Here is a 22,758-nt window from a genome sequence, read left to right as displayed (position 1 = left end):
TTTTACTATAACTCCATGGCAAAAAAATCACTAAAAGAAAATAAATTTCGTTTTTTTTTTGTTTTTTAAGACAGGGTCTCTCTATGTAGCCTGGGCTGTCCTGGAATTCACTACGTAGACGAGACCATTCTGGAACTCACTATGTAGATCAGGCTGGCCTGGAATTCACAGAGATCTTCCTGCCTTTGCCTCTGCCTACTGAGTGCTGGGATTAAAGGTGTGCACTACCAGTCTGGCTAGGAAATAAATCTTAAGTGACAGTTAATAGATCTGGAGAGATGGATCAGTAGTAAAGAGTACTGGCTGTTTTTTTCCAGAGGATAGAGGATCAGTTCTCAGCACCTACATGATAGATAACAATTGTCTGTAGCTTTAGTTCCTGAGGATCTGATGCCTCTTCTGGTCTCCACAGGCAATGCAAAACACCCAAACACAGAAAATAAAAATAAAATAAACAAAATGAAAACAAAAACAGTGACAATTAACATTTCATTTAGTCCTATTCTGATTTTAATAAAATATGTTGCTGTTTTAATTTAAATTTATACCCAATACATAAATACTATTAAAAAGTATATATACTTATGGAATACTATGTAATATTTTGATACATGCACATGCTGGGTAATACTGTTTTATTTTTCTTTTATTCTTTCTTTTCTTTCTTTCTTTTTTTGAGTCATAGTCTCACTGTATATCCTTGGCTGGTCTGGAATTTGTTATGTAGATCAGGCAGGCCTCACATCACAGAGATCCATCTGCCTTTGCCTCCCAAGTAGTTCTGGAATTAACCAGTACAATGCTGAAATCAGATAAACATATCTTCCTTCTCAAACATATAATGTCTTTAAAATTGGGTGAAGTTAAAAAAATCAATGTCTCTTTTTAAGCTATATAACATTAATTTACTTGTACATATCTCCATATGTTTAATATATCTTATTTTCTCCTGATTCCTGCTTATTGAGTATTAATTCACTCTTTCTACAAACTTCAGAATCTACACTTACATGGAAATCCTTTTGAAATATTTATTCATTGGAATTTTCTTAGTATTTAGTTTATGCAACTTTGTACTTGAATTTTGTCTTTTTTTAGTGCACATGACAACCTCATTAGATTATAAAACTCAGGGTAAAGTAAATGGTACTTATTCATAATTAATTTGTGCATCTGTCAAAACATTGGAGTCTAAATCATGCACATAGGACAGAGTCTTACTATGTTCTGCAGAATCTCAAATTCCAGGGCTCAAGGGAGCATTTTAGCCTCCCCAAAAGCTGGCATTACAAGTATATCCAACCATACCTGTCTACAAAGGGCAACATAATCATGAAAGAACCTAAATCTTGTCCTTGAATGTTCATACTTAGTAAATCTAGATTTTTATCCCAAGAATTTCTTTTTGACAAGCTCACAACCACATGGTGGCTCATGACCATCTCTAGTGGAATCTGATGCCTTCTTTTGGCATAAAGTTGTATATGCAGATAGAGCACTCATATACATAAAATTTAAAGAAAAAGATATTTGTGTAATTAATGAAATGATAACTTAAAATATTTACTTCTTTCTTATTCCACATGGAGCAGGAGATTCTTGATTCAGCCTGGCTACAATGAAAGCAAATGCACGAGTGTCTCGAATTCTTATATTAGTACTGTGAGGCTGACAGGTAACTTTTAGGTTGACTTATTTTTTTGTTTTTGTTTAATGATTACTTTTTATTTATTTATTTTTATGTGCATTGGTGTTTGCCTACATGTAGCATGAATCTTAAAATGTCTTATTAATAAAAACAAACCTGGACCAGGTATTGGGGTGAATGCTGGAAGATCAGAGAAGCAGAACAAGCCACAGCTACCTCACCTCGCCAATTCCTCAGTTGATCCTGTTTTCTCAGACTGGATGCCTAAAAGCTTAACCAGCTTAAAGCTTCTAGTTTCTGGTCTTCATGCCTTATATACCTTTCTGCTTTCTGTCATCATTCCCTTGGATTAAAGGCTCACTTTCTGGGATTAAAGGCATGAGTCACCATGCTTGGCTGTATCCTTGAACACACAGAGATCCAGGTAGATCTCTGCCTCTGGAATGCTAGGATTAAAGGCGTGTGCTACCACTGCCTATCCTCTGTGTTTAATATTGTGGCTGTTCTGTTCTCTGACACCAGATAAGTTTATTAGCGTGCACAATATTTCGAGGAACACAATACCACCACACCTACGTGTATGTCTATGTGAGGGTGTTGGATCCTCTGGAACTGTAGCATGAATCTTAAAAGGTCTTATTAATGAAAATAAACCTGAGGCCAGGTATTGGGGTGAATGCTGGAAGATCAGAGAGACAAAACAAGCCACAGCTAACCTCACCTCACCAATTCCATAGCTAATCCTGTTTCCTCAGACTGGAAGCCTCTGAGTCCTCATCCAAATGGGTCTTAGCTGAACTGCTGCTCAAAAGCCTTAAAGCTTAACCAGGCTCTAGTTCCTGGTCCTCATGCCTTAAATACCTTTCTGATTCCTGCCATCATTTCCTGGGATTAAAGGCATGTGTCACTATGCCTGGCCATTTCCAGTGTGGCTTTGAACTCACAGAGATCCAGACAGATCTCTGCCTTTGGAATGCTAGGATTAAAGGTGTGAGTGCTACTTTCTGGCCTCTATGTCTGTCTAGTGGCTGTTCTGTTCTCTGACCCCAGATAAGTTTATTAGGGTGCACAATATTTTGGGGAACACAATATCACCACATTTCCCTTTTTTTGTCTAAAATTAAAAAAAGCTTATAACTAATACAAGAAAAACTATATCCAATAAGTATATACAATATACACAGTCACGATTACATTAATGATGTCTAGTCCATTAACATTTGACAGATTCAGATGAAAAATTCCATTATATATATTAACAATGTCCACTCCAGTAACATTTGATAAACTCAAACAAAAATTTTCATTACTTGTCCTATTTAAAACAGGTAGTTCCTTTTTAAAAGTAGATTCAATAATTGACCTTTTTATCTTATCACTGGAACTGGAGTTATAGACAGTTGTGAGCTGTCATGTGGGTGCTGGGAATTGAACCATGATCCTCTGGAAGAACAGCCAGTGCTCTTAACCTTTGAGCCAACTCTCCAACCCCAAGATACTGACTTATGTTTTACCTCCTTTTTTCAAATATGATTCTCATTACTGATTTATTGCTGTTGTTTTGTTTGTTGAGACAGGGTTTCTCTGTGTAGCCTTGGCTGTCCTGGGACTCACTCTGTAGACCAGGCTGGCCTTGAATTTACAGAGATCCACCTGTCTCTGCCTCCCAAGTGCTGGGATTAAAGGTGTGTAAAACCAACTGCCCGGCTCATTACTGATACTTAATACTGCTGTCTGGTCTTAACATTTTAAAAAAGATTGATTGTAGGCCAGGCATGGTGGCATACATCTTTAATCCCAGCACTTAGGAGGTGAGGCAGGTGGATCTCTGAGTTTGAGCCTAGCCTGGTCAACAGAATGAGTTTCAGGACAATCAGGGCTACTCAGAGAAACTCTGCTTCCTCCAAATTTATTTTTAGTTGTCTGTCTGGGTATGTTTGGGGGTAAATGCACCTGAGTGCCGGTGCTGTGGAGGTCAGAAGCAAGAATCCCACTGGAGTGGCTCAACATGGGGCTGGAAACTGAACGGGGGTCCACTGCAAGAACATATGTACTCTTAAATACTGAGCCATCTCTCCAGGCCCAGAACTACCTTAAAAAACAAATCTAATCCAGTAGCATCTCTTTTCAATCTCTTTTAGCCCCGTATAGTAAGGGCTAAATTATTTTGTATAGCAATAGCTAGTTCTTACTTTCTAAGGCAAAGTTGCAAACACATACTAAGGACCTAAAATGTATATGACAAAATGTCAAGTCTCACATTAAAAACCAACACATAATTATGATTATACATTCAGATCTGTATAAAGCCATCGGAACTCTGTAATTCAGACCTATACTACCAGCATAAACAATATATATATATATATATATATATATATATATATATATATATTTATATATATAAAGTTCCAGTCTGGCTGAGAGTCTTGCTTAGTGATAGACTGCTTATTTAGTATTACAGTATTAAGGGGCCCTGAGTTTGATTCTTAGTACTGAAATGTGTATAATACACACACACACACACACACACACACACACACACACACATATATATATATATATATATATACCATTAATAATTATGACAAAATGTATGTTGATCAGTGTAACAGGCAAGAGGCTACATAATTTTTCAAGAAGTATATCTTTTTCAGAAAAGTAAAGTTATTTCAGATGGGCTATTCAACAAGAAGAAAGCAAAAATAAAAAATTTCCTACCAACCTAATGCTGTCTCCAAGTTGCATGTTAAAAGGACGTCTCTAATTGTTACCAGGAGATGTAAGAGAGCAGCATGCCTGAATGTTATTTCTCTGTCATCATTTTTATCTATACAAGCAAAAACATAGTTAACACATTAGAGTTTTAGAATATGTACCAAATCTGCTTGATAATAACAGCTAGTATCTATTAGCGAGTGCTTACTATTGTTAGGCTGTGTTAGATAAGCAGGTTAGTTCATTGACTCTCTAATAATCCTGTCAGGATTACTGTGATCCTCATTACGGAGGAGGACACAGCTTTAGTGAGGATAAGTGATGCTCAGGATAGCACTAAGCCCAGACAGTTGACTGCCCCGCTCATCCCCTACTGGCAAAGAATATTCAATTATGTTAACTTTTTTTGAAAGAAAAAAAATAGTTCTAACCAAGAAGAAAATTAAATTAGTAACTTGCCATTTGGGTAAGATAGAAGCAGAGATTTGTAAAAGAAGAAATACTTTGAAATGGAAATAGATATCTCAAAGTGTTAGCTCAGAGATATGACTCACATAAGAGAAGTATTCAGAGAGATGAGCCAATTGCCTACTTAATGTATTCTATGCATTTCTAGAACTTTCTGGAGATGAATGGTTGGATTCTTCTACAATGTAAAATCATGAATGGGGAGAGGAGGGCATGCATATACCACCCACGTGCGTGGAGGTTAGAAGGCAACTTGCACGAATCTGTTTCTCCTTCCACCATGTGGGTTCTGGGAATCAAACTCAGGTCACCAGGCTTGACAGCAAGGACCTTTATCTGCTAAGCCATCTTGCTGGCCCAATTTTGCTTTATTTTTGTTGTTTCAGGGTCTCACTTTGTAGCCCTGGATGGCCTCAAATTCACAAAGATCCACCTGCTTCCTGAGTTGCATGATTAAAGTCATGAACCATCATATCCAGCAAATATTATTTTTTTTTATTTAAGAGTATGTGTGTGTACGAGTTTATGTGCACCATGTGCATGCAGGAGCAGGCAGAGGCCACAAGAAGGTTACATATCACCTAGAACCCTAGATACAGGTGGTAGGAACCACCATGTGGTAACTGAACCTAGGTCCTTTGTAGAGAAGCACATACTCTTAAAACAACTGAACCATCTCTCCAGCCCACCTATATTATTTTTAGAAGAAGTGCTAATCTGTTAACATATGTATAATTTAATGAATTTAGAAAATTGACTTTACTAACAAACAACTAGGTCCAGATAACATGTAGTAAGCACAGTGCACTATCTCTCTTACAAGAGAGAGCACATGGAATACCACACTAGACTTAAAAATGAATGGTCACAGGCAGACTGGTGAAGAAGGCTAGATTTCAAAATGTCACTCAACAAAAGGTAAGTTTCCTATTTTTCCTGTTAGTATGTCCTGGCCTGTACCATAGGCAACTACAAACCCTGATGTGCGTGCCCCAGCAGGGACAGAAATAACTCTAAGAGAAGTTCTCCATCTATGGAATGAGTAGTGGGAACAGGCGCTCATATGGATAAGGAAGAGTAGAAGTCTACTGTATTATTCTAAAATCATTGTTTGTGCTCTCCTTCCCCAGAGCCACAGTGTTAGAGGCCAGCCATGACAACAGTAGTTATTGGATATGCTTATGTCAGGTGCCTAAAACCCCTTCTGAATATGCAGAAATAGTTATCATGAGCTTCAGCAACCTCTGATAACGCTAGTATCTTTGATTTGGGTTTGTTTCAATAAATTATTCTCATTATTTATGAGTTATATTTCCTGCCTCTTTACTGTCTGGCGATATGACTTTAAACTAGATCTCATCAGTTTTATGTTGTTGGTGCTGGGTATGTTTATGTTTATATAAATCTTGTGTTTCATTATGGGATGCAGTTAAGTTCACTGGAAATGATTTTATCCTTTGGATCTTGTTTTTGCAATTTTGTTTGGGCATGGTCAGAGCAGGGCCAAGTACTAGTTCCAATGTGAATAGTTATGGGGTTAACTTCATTTTTGCAATGGAGATCTATTAAGTAATTCATATCATTTAAGAGATTCATTGAGAATCTTCTGGGCTTGGCCTAGATGTGGGTCCTACATGCTAAATTTCAGTTAAGGTTTCTTCCAGGTCTGAGGTCTGCATTGCTACAGTTGTCTTTAAAAGTGCCTCCTCGAGTAGTCTGGATCTGACTTGTACTCACCTTGGTGAACAGCATCATTTATTATCTTTTCTTGTTCCTTTAAGAAGAATCTTGTTTGGTCAAATATGACGGTGGCAAATTTCCAATTAGCAGCAGGGTAAGTGCAGAGGCACACAAGTTTGTTTAAGACGGGAGTCGCGGCTGCTTCTAGGAGACAGTATGCTTGGCACTGGGTGTCTGAAAAATAACAGCATCCAAGTCAGGGTGTGTGGAAAGGCCAGTGTGCTGTTTCTAATACCGCCTGAGTCACCTGACAGTGGGTGAGAGGACAGATCGTTAGTAACACATTCCCGAACATGGAAGAAGAGACTGAGGACTCTCGCAGTTCAGTCTTCTTCCACGGATGTAGGGACGAGGCTCCAGTTTTAATGAAAGAAGAAACAGCAGTTAGTGGGCTGGAGCATGACTATGGGAGAAAGACATGGATGTGCACAGGCGCCCCATGTCTGGAAGAAACTTGAACGTAGGAATGGAATTAAGTTTCTGAAACAAATAAAGACAATTACAGGAAAATAAGGTATGTTCTACAAATCTGGGAGAGGACTTCCAAATCAAGTGAAAGAGAATGCATCTTGAAAGCCTACTGCATACCTGATGCCTGAATCTCAATGACATCATCTGTTCTTTCTTGACTTCTCTCCTTTGGAGTTTTGTTATTAGAAACAACAGGACTTTCTTCTTGACAAGTCAGAGCACACTTTTCTTCATCTTGAAATTCTAGCAAAAACATTAAATTGTTCACTTTAACACATTGTTCAATATCATAGTTGCTAAATTTCTTCATGGAAGTACATTGAGACTAAGTTAAACAAATTATCCAGATCAGTGGACCTAAGGAGTGCTGAGTAGCGAAGTGGATCACGGAAGTGGGAAAACTTTGGCATCTAGTCAGAATTCAGCCCCAGTCCTGACAGCAGCCTGGGTGTCCTCATATGTAAACATGGGCTAGGATCCTACCTTAAGTACAGGGGTCAAATGCCACCCAGTTCTGGACACATAAAATGACGACAACACTCACCTCCATGCCTTTCCAGAGTTGTCTTTCTACTTAAAACCTTCTCCTGGGTTCCAAGCCTTCTAAGGTCTCCATCCTTTCTGGGGATACCAGTTTTTACTGCTTACCCTCAGTTCATCCATATTCTACACGAAATTTTCCATAGCTGCCTGCCTTACTTTCAGCCCAAACAAACCAACCCTCAGGTACGCAATTCAGTACCTGAGACAGTGTTTAATAAATGCTAGGGTCTTTTTTTCTTTATTAGGTATTATAGAAGATTCATGTATATATGCACACAGCTATTTTAACTAAAATATTAATGTCACCCACCAATAATATGATTATAAGATACTTTTAAGACTGTATTACCAACCTGAGGTACTTTAATATGTGAAGTTAAAAGCATGATAATGGAATGGGACATGGTGACTATGCCTATAATCCCTGCACTTAGAAAGCTAAGGCAGGAGGATTACAAGTTTTGAGGCCAGACACGGCTACACAGAAAGATCCTGCCTTAAATAAAAATAAAGAATCCCAAGTATAATTTGGAGAATATCTAAATTAGATTATATCATCTTGAAGTAATATTGCCAGTTAATTTAAAGTAATCCGAATAGATACAGTCAAGTGATATTAATTATTGAAGTTTTTGAGAAAGCTAATAAGACAAGCTTCTTTGGGGGAAGTTCATTCCCTTACTGTACACTCAGTAATGAGCTTCAGCACATCTATAAATGACTGTCACACATTTTGGAAAATCGGACACAAGTGCATGACACCAAGAACCAAATCTTGTCTCCACAGATAGAACATAGGACTGCAAGGTCAAATCATGCTCCAAACAACATAAACACTTTTTGTACCAGTTCCACCCAAGTAAAGACTATCAAAATTATTCTAGAATGCACCAGGTGTAGGGGTGTACACCTTTAACTGAAGCACTCAGGAGACAGAGGATCTCTGTGAGTTTGAGGCCAGCCTGGTCTACATAGTGAATTCTAGGAGAGCTACATAGTGAGACCTTGTCTGAAATAAAAAAAAAATTATTCTAGAATTCTATTTTTTATATAATTTACTTAACTTTATTTTATGTGTGCTGGTATGAAGGTGTCAGAGACCCTGGAAGTGGAGTTATAGACAGTTGTGAGCTGCCATGTGGGTGCTGGGAATTGAACCCAGGTATTCTAAGAGCAGCCAGTGCTCTTAACCACTGAGCCATCTCTCCAGCCTGAGTTCTACTTTTTTTTAAACTGGAAGTGAAATGATATGACACACTGTACTATTTTGGATATTGTTAGAAGCAGGAAATATATGACAATTACAACTCAAATAGAAACTCTTTGATAATATTAGAAAGAGTAATAAGCAATTAAATGAGAAAATGTGGAAAATGTGTAAGTACACATTGAAGTGTGTTAAAGAACTAAGATAAAGCCCTAACTAAGGAGCTACTGTAACTGATAGCTGCTGGGAGAGTTAGACCCTTGGTAGGTCTAACCAAGCTCCAAAGGACAGAAAAAAAAAAAGGTGGGTCTGGAGAGGTGGCTCAGAGATGAAGAGCGCTTACTGCTCTTGCAGAAGACCCAAGTTCAGTGGCCAGCATGCACATGGCAGCTCACATGTCTGTAACTCCAGTTCCAGGGGACCCAGCACCCTCTTCTAGCTTCCATGGGTACTAGGACTCATGCAGTGCATATGCATACATGCAAGCAAAAGACCCATACACAGGAAACAAAATAAAGAAACCTTTTTAAAAAATGAGGACATGAAGTTGGGTGGGTATGAAATGGAGGATGGATCTGATTGGAGATGGGAAGGGAGAAATGATAGTGTTAAAAAGAAAATGTTTGGGGGCTGGAGAGATGGCTCAGAGGTTAGGAGTGCTGACTGTTTTTCCAAAGGTCCTGAGTTCAATTCCCAGCAACCACATGGTGGCTCACCGCCATCTGTAAGGAGATTTGGCGCCCTCTTATGGCCTGAAGTCATACATAAGAAATAAATATTTAAAAAAATAAATAAATAAAACTAAATTCACAATCACTACACAACTGTCCAACAGGTCAACCTCATAAATAATAAAATATATATAAAAAAGAAAATGTTTGAAATTCTTGAAGAATTAATAAAACTACTTTTGAAAATACTGGAATAAGATTGTAAGTTAATAAAAAAAAAAAGCATGAGAGAATGATCAAGTTAGGAATACTAAGCTTATATATCCAAGCTATACAAAGCAAGTTTTATAAGGAATGGCTTTGTTACAAATTAAAATGTGCTTTTTAATCTTTGAAAGCACATTTATATCCATATCTAAGTCTATACCTACACATCTTTATCTCTATTTATAAGGAGTGTCAATGGCACTTTCCTTGTCTATGAAAAACTATACAATTTTCTAGAAGAGCTTGAATTTCCTTGCATTTGTATAACAGATAGTGCCCAGTTTTACTACGCCAAAGTTTTACTATTACCCACCACTGTTTTCGTCATGGCCTGTGACTTCGGCATCTGAAGCAAAAGTCTTGTATTTACTTCTCAGAGTAATAAACTCGCTCAAAAGGTCCAAGTCATTCTGTTTTTTATTGTCAGATGCCTTGATCCATGAAGAGGAAGTTGATTCAACAGATGGCACAGAGTTATATGGTCCAACATGATTGTTGTCTATCTTCTGTATTATTCCAACAGCTAGTTTTTGGTCATTCTTTGGATTTTTTTCCTTTTCTGGTTTTTTAACAGAGACACATTCATCAGACATATCAAATCCAATATGACTGTTGTCTGTCTTCTGCATTATTCCAACAGCTAGTTCTTGGTCATTCTTTGGATTTTCTTCCTTTTCTGGTTTTTTGACAGAGACACATTCATCAGACATATCAAATCCAATATGACTGTTGTCTATCTTCTGCATTATTCCAACAGCTAGTTCTTGGTCATTCTTTGGATTTTCTTCCTTTTCTGGTTTTTTAACAGAGACACATTCATCAGACATATCAAATCCAATATGACTGTTGTCTATCTTCTGCATTATTCCAACAGCTAGTTCTTGGTCATTCTTTGGATTTTCTTCCTTTTCTGGTTTTTTGACAGAGACACATTCATCAGACATATCAAATCCAATATGACTGTTGTCTATCTTCTGCATTATTCCAACAGCTAGTTCTTGATTATTTTTTGGATTTTCTTCCTTTTCTGGTTTTTTAACAGAGATACATTCATCAGACATATCAAATCCAATATGACTGTTGTCTGTCTTCTGCATTATTCTAGCAGCTAGTTCTTGGTCATTCTTTGGATTTTCTTCCTTTTTTGATTTTTTAACAGAGACACATTCATCAGACAAACAAAGATGCAGCACTTCTTTTTCTGAAAATGGTCTCTTCTGTGGACATAATCTGGGAACACTGGTAGATTTCGCACTCATAGGCATGATGGGCAAGGGACAATTCTGATGTTCTAACCAGGCTAGAAACAAGAAGATAAAAGACACCAAAATGATTTCTATACCCAAATGAATAACTTTTGGTTATAGATTCCTAGTAACGTAATTTTATCTTTAGGGGTTGTTTATTGTTTGCTTCTAAATAAAATAAGCTTAATTATATAAATAAATATAAGTTTATCATCTCTTTTCTTTTCTTTGAGATAGGGTTTCTCTGTGTAGCTCTGACTATCCTGGAACTCACTTTGTAGACCAGACTGGCTTCAAACTCACAGAGATCCACCTGCCTCTACCTCCTGAGTCCTGAGATTAAAGGTGTGCCTCATCACTGCCTGGCAACCATCTCTCAATACTAGGAGTTCAATTACTAGGCAAAGAAGGAACTCCAGTAAAGCTCTGTTGCTAATAGGTTATAATGAGTCACAGCCTTGGACAAAGGGCTGAATCTAAAATATATTTTTAAATTCTTATAAATGAACATTTAAAAAGAAACCTAATTAAAAAGCTGGCAAAAGATTTGAACATTACACACACCCTACAATATAGATGAATCATGATGTTTAGTAAAATATGCCAGTCACAACAGACCAATATTTGAGTTTTTATTTATACAGACTAACTCAAAGAGGCAACTCTATACAGACAGAGAACAGATTAGTCACTCCACAGGTGAGCAAAATAGAGAATGACTGCTAATGGATATGGGATTTGAGGGAGGGGTTAAAAAGTGTTCTGAAAACAGTCTGTGGTGATGACTCTACACGTCTGACTTTATGAAGACCCACTGACTGATGCATTTTAAATTCTATTATAATAAATCTGGTCACTGAGTCTGTAAAGATACTCAGCACTATTAGGCGCTAGGGAAATATAGAATAAAGCCACAAGAGCCTTATACATGTCCTTTAGAAAGGCTGCTTCCACGTATCTGAAATTCACACATTACTGGTGGGCATGTACAATGGTGAAATAATTTTGGAAAACAATTTAATAATTTCTTGTAAAATCTGTAACACCTACAATAACAATAAGCAATTTTACTTCTGTTTATTCTTTCAAGAAAAATAATACCATGCCCATAAGAAGTGTTGCACAAAATGGTCAAAGGAGTTTTACTCACAACACTAAAAAATTGGGAATACATTCTGGGGAGATGGTCACACTCTGGTTAAGTACGTATAATAAGTATATATCAATCAAATAGATGTATTAATGCTACACATAGCATGGATGAATCTCACAATGCTATGCCAAGTTGAAGAATCCAGGCACAAAGCCAGATGTGGTGGTGCAGGACTTAAATCCCAGCACTTGGGAGGCAAAGGCAGGCAGATCTCTGAGTTCAAGGCCAGCCTGGTCTCCAGAGCGAATGCCAGGACATAGAGAAACTGTGTCTCAAAAAACAAAAAAAAAAAAAAAAAAAAAAAAAAAAAGGCAAAGAAATGGCTAGAAGCTTTAAAAGTAAGATTGCAGATTTTAGGCAGAATAGGGTTTTAGGATTAGTTAATTAAACTACCCTATTTTTATGGCAGGACAAATACATAACACATATTTGCAGTGTTAAAGCTTTGTGGATATCTTCATAACCATCAAGGAGAAGCCAAAGAGTCAGACATCTTCTCATGAAATGGTCAAAGGTGTATTTACTATTCTGTACTCACGGTCCAGCTGAAGCACTTTTGTAGGCAGGAAGACCTCCAACTTAGTCTCCTGAGAAGACAGACCACGGTGACACAAATACGCTTTCAGATGCTCCAAGGCGTCGGCCACTATTGGATTTAGTCTTGCTTGTCTCCACCTCTTTGTTTTTGCAGGGTTAATCACAAGGCTGTCTCCTTTGATAGAAAAGATATTCCTCATATCTGCAAGAGAATATTGACTGCTGGGCTCTTGACATCTTGGAACTTGAAAACAAACAAACACAGGGAAAAAGAAATGAAAAACATTTGGACTCACATTGAACTTTCTTAATAAAACACATTTTCACACTTTGGGAAAGGTGAAATTTAAGGCTATATCTGGTATTTTGTTTTCAAAATGTTAATATCTGTGTAAGTCCAAGTTAGTTTAACAATAGAAACCACACAATTTCTTCTTCCTCCTCCTCCTCCTCTTCTTCCTCTTCTTCGACAGGGTCTCTCTCTATACAGCCCTGACTGTCCTTAAACTTGCTCTGTAGACCAGGCTGGCCTTGAACTCAGAGAGACCTGCCTGCCTCTGCCTCTTGAGTGTAGGATTAAAGGTATGTGTGTCACCATGCCTGGTTATTTTAACTTCTTGATATTCCCAAAGACTGAATACATTTTTTTTAGGGCTGGGGATGTACCTCAGTGGGTAGAGTGTTTGCCTTGCATGCATGAAGCCCTGAGTTCAGTCCTCCAACACTCTCTTATCTCTCTTCACAAGGTCACCTTTTAAAACCTCTCTTCACTCCACCCCACTGCTCTGCTTCCAGTCACTGCAGAATTTCCAGAAGTTTATGTAAATGAACTGATACTGTACGAATTCTTTTTGGTCTGGTTTCTTTAATTCAGCATAATGACTTTGAGAATCATGTATGTTGTGTGAATACTTTATCCTTATTATTTTAAAAATAATTATAGATCCAATGCGACTATAAGAAACACTGCAGAGATGTATACTCTCCTGTTTCCTCCAATTATAATCACACAACCAGGAGAATGGCACCGTAGCAACCCATCAATCTTGTTCATATTGTCTTAGCTTTGCCTATTCCTGTGCAATTTTATCACCGACATAGATTAGTGCGTCCCTCATCACACACAATATACAGAACAGTTCGATTCCTCGGGGCCCTCCCACCTGCCGTCAGGCCCCACACCCTCCCCTCTCTTGCACACCCTCCGGCCAACACTAGTCCCTGGCACTCACTAGTCAGTTTCCCATCTCTAAAGTTCTGTTATTTCAGAAATAAAGTGGAGTTGTTCATTTCTTTTCATTAGTTGGTAGTATTTTCCTTTTATATGTCTATCACAATTTGCTAATCCACTTATTTATTCAATGGACATGTGAAATGTTTCCTGGTGAGGAGTTTTTCAGTTCTGAGGATTAAACCCAGAGTTTCTTGCATTGCTACCCTGTGCATGGATCATGGAGCTATAGCCCACACCCTGTCTCCAGGTTTCCACTTTTACATCTGTGTTTGTCTTTATATAAACCCATGCTTTTAGAAAATAGACAACACCATCATTATTATTCTAATTGTATAAATAAGGAGAGAGCCTTGGAGGGGGTTATTCCACTCAAAAAACTATTTAATTAAATTACAAATGTTTTTTGTTAAAGATTTTAAACCATCCTTCTTGGAATGCTTGAAAAGTGGAAAACTTTTACATTACTTTTAACATTAGCTATGTGGAATAACTTTTGCAACCAGTTTACAGACTAAAAAATACAAACTCTTTACACAACACATATATATGTGTATGTGTTAGTTTTTTCCCTGTATTTCATAGATAAGAACTATGAGAAAGTCAGCCAGATTGAGCCCTTGTTTATCTAATGAGCCTCTAAAAGATAACTGGACTTTGTGTTATGTTCCATATTTCCTGTTATGGAATGGTTAAAGAAAAATATCTCACATTTGTACTCTTTGCATTCTACTTACTATTCAGTAGCAAGCATTCTGTACCTGTAAGCAAGAATGAGACCCAAGAGTTTCTGCAGTTTCCCAATTGCCACAGCATACAATATTTGTGAGCTGATTCTCCAGCACTAAGCAAATTACTGTAAAAGAAGAATCGAAGTTTAACTCTTCAATAGTATTGGCTGTTTTGTGTAACAATTTTAAGAAGAGTACTGTTCTAAGTTTTTCTCATGTAAATGCAAGTAACAATGAATTCTACTTTGTAAATATATAAAACCAAATTTCTAATTACTTTTTCCTTCCCTGAAAGACTTGGTATTAATAAATTCCTCAATTAGTCCTGCTTGCTAAACATTATTGTGATGCTCAATCTTCATCAGCAATGTGACTGGATTCAGAACCACCTAGGAGATTGGTGAGGCCACACTGCAAGGGTGTATCAGTGAGGGCATTTCTGTGAACTGAGGGCTGGGTGGGAGGTACCATCTCATGACTGGGGATCCCCGACAGAATAAAAGGAGAGAATGGGAAAGCAACTGAGCATTAGATTCCTTGTCCCTGTTTCTTTGCCAGCCAGGAGGTGAAGAGCTGTTCCCTGCCATGTGCTCCCATCTCTACAATGATGTGTCGCTCGAGCCCACCGGGCCAGGCAACTATGGACTGAACTCTCTGAGACCAGGAACCAAGACAAATCCTTCCTCACTTCAGCTGTTCCTGACAGATATTTGATTGAGCAATGACAAACATAAATACCATGGAAATTGATTACTTGTGACTACTAGTTGGGATTAAAAAAAAAAGAGAGAGAGTGGGAATATGTGTAAAAATACGCAATTTGGCTAGAAAAGGGTTGGTTTAACATTCTAGATAATGAGATTGGGGCTGTTAGAGAGATCAGTACCACTAAAGAGAAGCTAAGCACTTCATACAGGGCCATATGAAAGATACTTTCAGCATCTCAGTTTTAGACAGGCTCCAAATACCACAGGCTCTAAGGTGCAAAGCTCATTTGAAAGACTTTCCTTTGAGAAGAGAGTGATGAAGCACCTTGTTCCAACAGGGACATCAAGGGAAATGGACCCCTTAGTTCAAGTTCCTAGTTCCTCAGACACTACTACAGCCATGGTCCGAGGAGGCCGGACTACTGCTTTAACTGGCAGCAGACCTTGGCATCATCTACACGATGCTGGATTTTCAGGCATACAGAATAGAAAAGCTATGGGATCATGTAAGCTTCAGCCACACTTGAAAAAGAAGAGGTGGAGGGCCAGATAATGTTATAACAAACAGGGTTGGATGTTCTGCAGTGAGCCTCTATGAAGCTGATTAGTGAAGACCTCAGGATGCTGGAGTTGCCAGTATACAGGTCATCTACGAGGAGAGCTGTAGGCAATGAATGGAGCCACGAGAGTGTCTTGGCTAGTCTTCTGTCACCTCGACACAAGCTAAAGTCATCAGAGAGGGGGGAGCCTCATAAGATCAGTCTGTAGGCAGGGAAGCCTGTAGGGCATTTTCTTAATTAGTGTTGATGGGGGAGGACCCAGCTCAAAGTAGGTGGAGCCATCCCTGGGCTGGTGGTCCTGCGTTCTACAAGAAAGCAGGCTGAGAAAGCCATGAGAAGCAAGTCAATAAGCAGCACCCCTCCATAGCCTCAGCATCAGCTCCTGCCTCCAGGTTCCTGCCCTGCTCGAGTTCCTGTCCTGACTGCTTTCTATGACGGACTGTAATGTGGAAATGTAAGCAAAATAAACCCTCTCCTCCCAGGTTGCTTTTTGGCCATGGTGTTTCATCAGAGCAGTAGAAACCCTAACTAATAAAGGCAGGTGTCACGTGAGCTGCAAATGGCAAGGTCACACAGGCCGGCTGTCTCAGAACACTGCCTGCTTCAGAGGCTGGGTGCGAGAATACAGGACTTAATGTTTGCCCTTCGGGGTTTGGGTTCCACTTTGGTTTCACCCTTCCTTTCTATACTCTTCTCTCCGTTTCAGAGTGGGAATAGTCACTCTGTCCCCTTGTATGCATTGGCAGTACGTATTTTCTTTTTGACTTTACGGAAGTTCAAGTAAGAGACTGCTTTGAGTCTCAACTGAGACTGAATTTGGCCTTTCAAACAATGTAGAACTTTTAAGACTCTGGGGCTCAAAGAGATAGACTGAATGCATTTGGACAAGAGCCTTTGTGGGACAAGGATGGAATGTTGTGGTTTAAAGTGATATGTCTGGGTGTGACGTTGACGTTGACAGTGGGCAGAATATTTTCTTTCTTTTTTTTAAGATTTATTTATTTATTATGTATAGTGTTCTGCCTGCATGTGTCCTTGCAGGCCAGAAGAGGGCGCCAGACCTCATTGCAGGTGGTTATGAGCCACCATGTGGTTGCTAGGAATTGAACTCAGGACCTCTGGAAGAGCAGCCAGTGCTCTTAACCACTGAGCCATCTCTCCAGCCCCAGAATATTTTCTGTATTATTTAATTTTCTCATCACGGCAACCAAGTGCTAAATAGAAGTCAATTAAAGTGAAAGAATATCACTTGGTTCATGGGTTCAGAGGGTTCAGTCCATGAGCTTAGTCCCGTGCACCTGGGTAAACGTCACGTGGTAGGAGCAGCAAGCATGAGACAGCTGCTTACTTTCATGGCTGACCAGAAGGCAGCGGCAGGGAGTACTGGCGCTTATTTGCTTCTTCTTCCCCTCCTGTATCAGGACCCAAGGCCATTGGTGGTACCATCTACCTTCAAGGTAAGCCTTCCTCCCTCTCAGTTAATGCCCTCTGGACACATCCTCAGTCCCACACACCCATGAGTGTGCTTCATCAGTCTCCTAGGTGATTCTGAATCTAGTTAGCAGTAAGGATTAGCCATCACAATCACTTCTTTTTTTAAATTAATTACCTATCTATCTATCTATTTATTTATTTTGGTTTTTCGAGACAGGGTTTCTCTGTGTAGGTTTGGTGCCTGTCCTGGATCTCGCTCTGTAGACCAGCCTGGTCTTGAACTCACAGAGATCTGCCTATCTCTGCCTCCTGAGTGCTGGGATTAAAGGTGTGCGCCACTATCGCCTGGCTAATATTTTTATATAAATTTCTATCCTTGAGTCCATTATCTATAGAAATTCTAGTCTCTCTGTTGCTAAGAATCAGAACTACACAAAACTCCTATTGGCCCTACTTTCTCCAGAAGTAACAAGGTCTTAAATTTAGATCAAGCCCCTAAATTTTGGTAGATAATGGGGGTTATGTGTAAAATTTGTGTGCTAGTTTGGAGTACAGAGGAGAAAGGATGAAATGTGTATGAGAGTTAATGTCAACCACAGCTCATTAGTAGCTAAGAAGCTATGGGCCCTCGTAGGAGAGAGACTATTGATTTACAAGTCCTCACATCCCAAACCTCCCATCTCCACTAAAATGGAGAATTGATTATATTCTCAGTTCACATGGAACATAAATAAGGATGGCAATGGTAAGTCTTCTTGATACTCGACTGACAACATGGGTCAACTGAAAGCTAGATTTTTAGATCTCAACCACACAGCTCATCCACAAAACCAAAAATCTGGTCATTTGGTAGAAAATGGGAAATCAGGACAATTTTGAAATTTATCAAGGTTTTTTTTTAAATAATACACTTCAGATTGTAGATAATTATCCTGAAGTGGAAATAAGAGAAATGCTTCAGAAAGCCACGCCCAATAAAAGCAAATATTTTTGCTTTTAATGTAAAGACGTATTTCCCATGTCAGTTAGTAAGGAAATACAACGTTATTTCATCCCGACTTTGCTTTCTCTCTCTAACCTAATGAGGGTCTTACATGTAGTAGGCACTACAAATAAATCAAAGGTACAGCAGCATTACTTAGTATCTCAGTTCTTTAAAAGATTCTACATTTTTTAAGCTTTATAATTGAAGTACATTTTTTTTTTTTTTTAAAATACAGGTAACCAACATGTAGTCCAGGCTGGTCTGAAATTCATGACTTTACTGCTCAGGCCCCCAGATGCTGGGATTATAGGAGTAATATCCACAACTAGATTTAAAGCCATTTTTTAATGGGAATTTTAAAGGTTTTAGCCATAAGTCAGATGGAAGTGACTTATTTCTTGCTGTGATCAGTAACTTTCAATACTTTCAAAAGACTCTAGAATCATTAACTGTTTTAAAAGCCATTTCTGTTCTAACTTTGCCAAACCATAATTCATTAGGAAATAACTATTTCATAAGTCTCACTAGATATTTGAGTTCTAACAATATATAGAAAATAGCCTGTATGATTAAAGAGATAGTATAGTTAATATATAATATTTAAATGCTAATTGAAATGTAAGATTATACTAATAAATACTGGTTGCTGTTTCTGATTGCCAACCTGCCTCCTCGGGCAGATTAGAATATACAGAGTAAATAAGACAGTGAAAGAGCCTAATAAAGATTACTGTGTCCTGAAAATAAACACCTTTCACCTTAGCAGAGGGACTAAAGTATTAATCAAAGTATATGTGATTGCATGCTTATGCCGTGCTGTTCCAAACTCATTCATGCTACAGACAAGCCAAACTCACGGTAGAGTTCTATACAGCATAACATTGCATCACAAATGTAGATAATTCTGAAATAGAATGTGAAGATACACTTAGGGCACTCAATGCTGGCTCCTCCATGTCTCAGTTAGACACCAAACAGACCATTAAAGATGTGTACAGAACTCATAATGAGTTCTAGGACCTTTGCTGCAACTGCTTCCGGCTATCCTAGAGCAGGCTGATCTTCAAGAGCAGCTTAGGGATCATTCACAAGGAACTTGCAGGCATTCCTGTAATTCTCCTGGAGGTGTTTGATTTAGGACACATTAAGTTCCAGTTTACAAAGGGAGTGAAGATGACTGTCCAGATTATATTCCTAGTTTTGTAACTTGAATAAGAAGCAAAGTTGAGTGGCTTTATTCCAAGATAATAGACTAACTTATCTTGGAGAACACTAAATTTATGTATGCCACATAATAAAAGATAGCATCCAAAGCTACCTCAGACTCTGTCAGCAGTCAAGTACCCTGGACTTCTAAGATATACAATTTCAGGTCCAACTAGAATATGATGGTTTAGCTTTGCAGTATCAATTCTAAGACCTTAGACCATTCCGTGCAATAACAATGTGAACTGGTTTATGGATGGACCCCTGGTTCTACATGTCTGGTATTCTCAATACTGATGCCATAATAACATAGGTAAGCAAGGTCAAAGGACATACGCCAATAGAAACGGATTGGACTCCCTGGTACTTCTCCGGGAAATAAGTTGACAAACACACTATTCCACAACCCTTACCTACTCTGGGCCACAGATGTACCATCTTTTAGAAGACCTTATAACAAGTCTTTGAAGTAGACACCCAGCACTACAGAGAAAGAGACTGAGGCAAAGAGCAATTAAGAGCAAGTGATGGAGCCAGGGAATTTAACTATAATGCAGAACTTTAAACCACTTATTCTAGGGTTCATTGTGACTCTCCAAAGTTATATGGTGAAACCTTAATCCTCAGAATATCAGGCTATGACTGTGTTTGGAGATACGGTCTTTTAATAAAGAGGTAATTCAATAAAGAGGTAGCTAGGTAAATGAAGTCATTAGAGTATTTCTTAATCCTACATGACCAAAACCAACCCAGCAAATACTTTATTCAGTAGCCTCAGGGACTATGAGGAAATAAAAGATTATTGTTCGTGCCATCCAGTCTGTGGTATTTGTTATGGAATTAATACACTAATACAATGTGCCTTTCATGGCAGTGAGTATCACTGGCAGTGTTCAAAGGCAATTTCCTAATCATTTTATTTCCATGTCAGGATCTTAAAACTTTCAAGTTATTTACTTTTAGTGGTAATATATTAACATTCAAAATTCTAAATATTATTGTAAAGGATTATATTGTGAAAGCTCCTACCATGTTGTCATATTATCTAGTTCCCTTCTAGGCAAAGTCAGTGTTATGTGTTTCTTATGTCATCATCTAACAATATTCTATGGAAAAAACAGATGTGTACATATATATTCATATCCTTCCCACAGCTGTTTATAACACACATTATATAGCGTCATATTTTCTTATAACAGCATCTTAGAAGTTGCCTTTAAATGGAGAGATTTCATTAAAAACTGCTTATCATGAGCTGGGCAGTGGTGGTGCACACCTTTTATCCCAGCACTTGGGAGGCAGAGGCAGGTGGATCTCTGTGAGCTGAGGCCAGCCTGGTATACAGACTGAGTTCCAAGACAGCCAGAGCGGTTACACAGAGAAACCCTGTCTCGAGAAACAAAAACAAAACAAAAAGCAGCTGCTTGTCTTGAACTGCAGCTTGGGTTCTAGATAAAATCTTTACTTACATTTTACACACAGCAGAAAATGGAAATGCCTGAAATCCTGCACATAATGAACTCACTGGAGAATGTTGCCTTGGTAAGCTTAGATTGGTTAGTGGCATTTCTAATTCTCCTGAAATATATGAAAATTAAAGTTATATAATACTGCATAAATAAAATTTAGAACTCTTGTAAATAATTATTTGATTTAATCAGTTTGTTGCAATGAAATACTTGTATTTACCCTCTGAGAATTTAGTACAGTGTGTTTTAATATTCACCTCTCTTCCTCAAATCCACCTAGGCCCACACTTCCAACCCATCTTTGTGTCCTACTGTGTTTTTAACCATCAAATCCAATCTGCGCCCCTCATACAGTTTTTCATATGGCAACAAAATATGTCAGTGAGAAGAAATTTGGGGGTAGGGCTAGGGAGATAGCTCAGCTGGTAGAGAATTAGAATCCGAGTTCAACCCCAGCACCCATGCAGGTAAAAAGCTGGGCATGATGGCATGCGCTTGGAACCACGGCCTATCCTTGAGCAGTGAGCCCAAACTCCCAGAGAGAGCCTATCTGGGAAAACAAAGAGGCTCCAGGAATGATGCCCAGGCTGACCTCTGGCTTCCATTCACATATATGTGTGCACACACACAAAACACAAGAAATTTAGAGTCTAGAGATACAAAGTAACAGTCCTAAATTTATATCTACACAAAGAACTACAGATTTATCACCTGGTATCTCAATTATGACAGTGGTGACTTTAAAAGGCTACAATGACGCTGATTTTTACTGAGTTTTCTGTGTAGGACAAATCTCAAGAGCTTAGTGTAGACTAAGAGTTTTAATTCTGACAGCTTATGTTGTCAGCACTTAGGAGATAGGACTATTTTATTTCCACAGTAAATTTTGGCGATGCTAGGGAAATACAGGAATAATTCTTCACTGTAATGAGTCAGGACTCTGGATGTCCTTGTCAGGAGTTACAAATTAATAGAATGGGCCTGAAAAAATAGATCTGCCTTTATTGAAAAGTAGTAGAGTACAGAGCAGTAAACAAACACCTGAGTAGATATTCATGTGCTCCAAGTGCAAATGTAACAAAGTAACAGACTCATCAATATAGTTTAAAAAGAACACAATCTGGCTTTATTCTGGAACAAAACATGATGCAGAGTTTCCAAATTTGATATCATAATGATAAAACAGTGATAGAGCAGAGAATGATGTCCCTGCTCTAAGGAGTGTAACAGGGTGAGTAAGATGCCCTGATGACCTGAGTTCAAGCCCAGGAATCTACATGGTGGAAGGAGAGAACTGATACTCACAAACTGCCTTCTGACCTCTGTACATGCGCTGTGGCATCACCCACACCCCACTAAATAATACATGATTTAAAGGGTGTGTTTTTAAGTATAACAAAGATCAACAAAATTACTAATATTGAAGTGAAATATAAAGTGTGGGGCTAAAGTGTTGGCTCAGTAGTGAAGAGCACTTGCTACCCTTCCATAGAGCCCAGGCTTGAGTCTCAGCATCCACACTGGGTGGCTTACAACCACCTACAACTACAGTTTCAGGGCATCTGATGCCCTCCTTTGGCCTCAGATGGCACCTGCATACACGTGATGCACATGTATACACTCAGGCACACACATAAAATAAAATACTGAAAAAAGAAAGGTATATTTAGTCAGCTATAATTTAAGACTATGTGTGGGTAGGAGTACATATGCATGCACACCAGTGTGCAGGCCAGAAGTCAATGCTGGGTGTCTTACTCAATTA

At 38.5% G+C, this 22,758-nt stretch overlaps 1 protein-coding gene across 1 annotated transcript in view; it reads right to left on the bottom strand.

Annotated features, from left to right (window-relative positions):
• Shoc1 (shortage in chiasmata 1) overlaps window positions 1-22,758 on the bottom strand; it is a 65,995-nt gene that overhangs the window by 32,837 nt on the left and 10,400 nt on the right. The window contains exons 6-12 of the mRNA XM_037202627.1: window positions 20,994-21,102; window positions 14,663-14,757; window positions 12,672-12,914; window positions 10,047-11,033; window positions 7,163-7,288; window positions 6,572-6,748; window positions 4,374-4,478 (exon numbers count right to left, since the gene is read on the bottom strand). Of these exons, the coding sequence (XP_037058522.1) occupies window positions 4,374-4,478; window positions 6,572-6,748; window positions 7,163-7,288; window positions 10,047-11,033; window positions 12,672-12,914; window positions 14,663-14,757; window positions 20,994-21,102 (1,842 nt within the window). The remainder of the gene's footprint in view (window positions 1-4,373; window positions 4,479-6,571; window positions 6,749-7,162; window positions 7,289-10,046; window positions 11,034-12,671; window positions 12,915-14,662; window positions 14,758-20,993; window positions 21,103-22,758) is intronic.

The sequence above is a fragment of the Peromyscus leucopus genome, chromosome 2 (assembly GCF_004664715.2).
Source record: "Peromyscus leucopus breed LL Stock chromosome 2, UCI_PerLeu_2.1, whole genome shotgun sequence".
NCBI classification, from domain to species: Eukaryota; Metazoa; Chordata; class Mammalia; order Rodentia; family Cricetidae; genus Peromyscus; species Peromyscus leucopus.
This window is presented reverse-complemented; position numbering and strand designations above follow the sequence as displayed.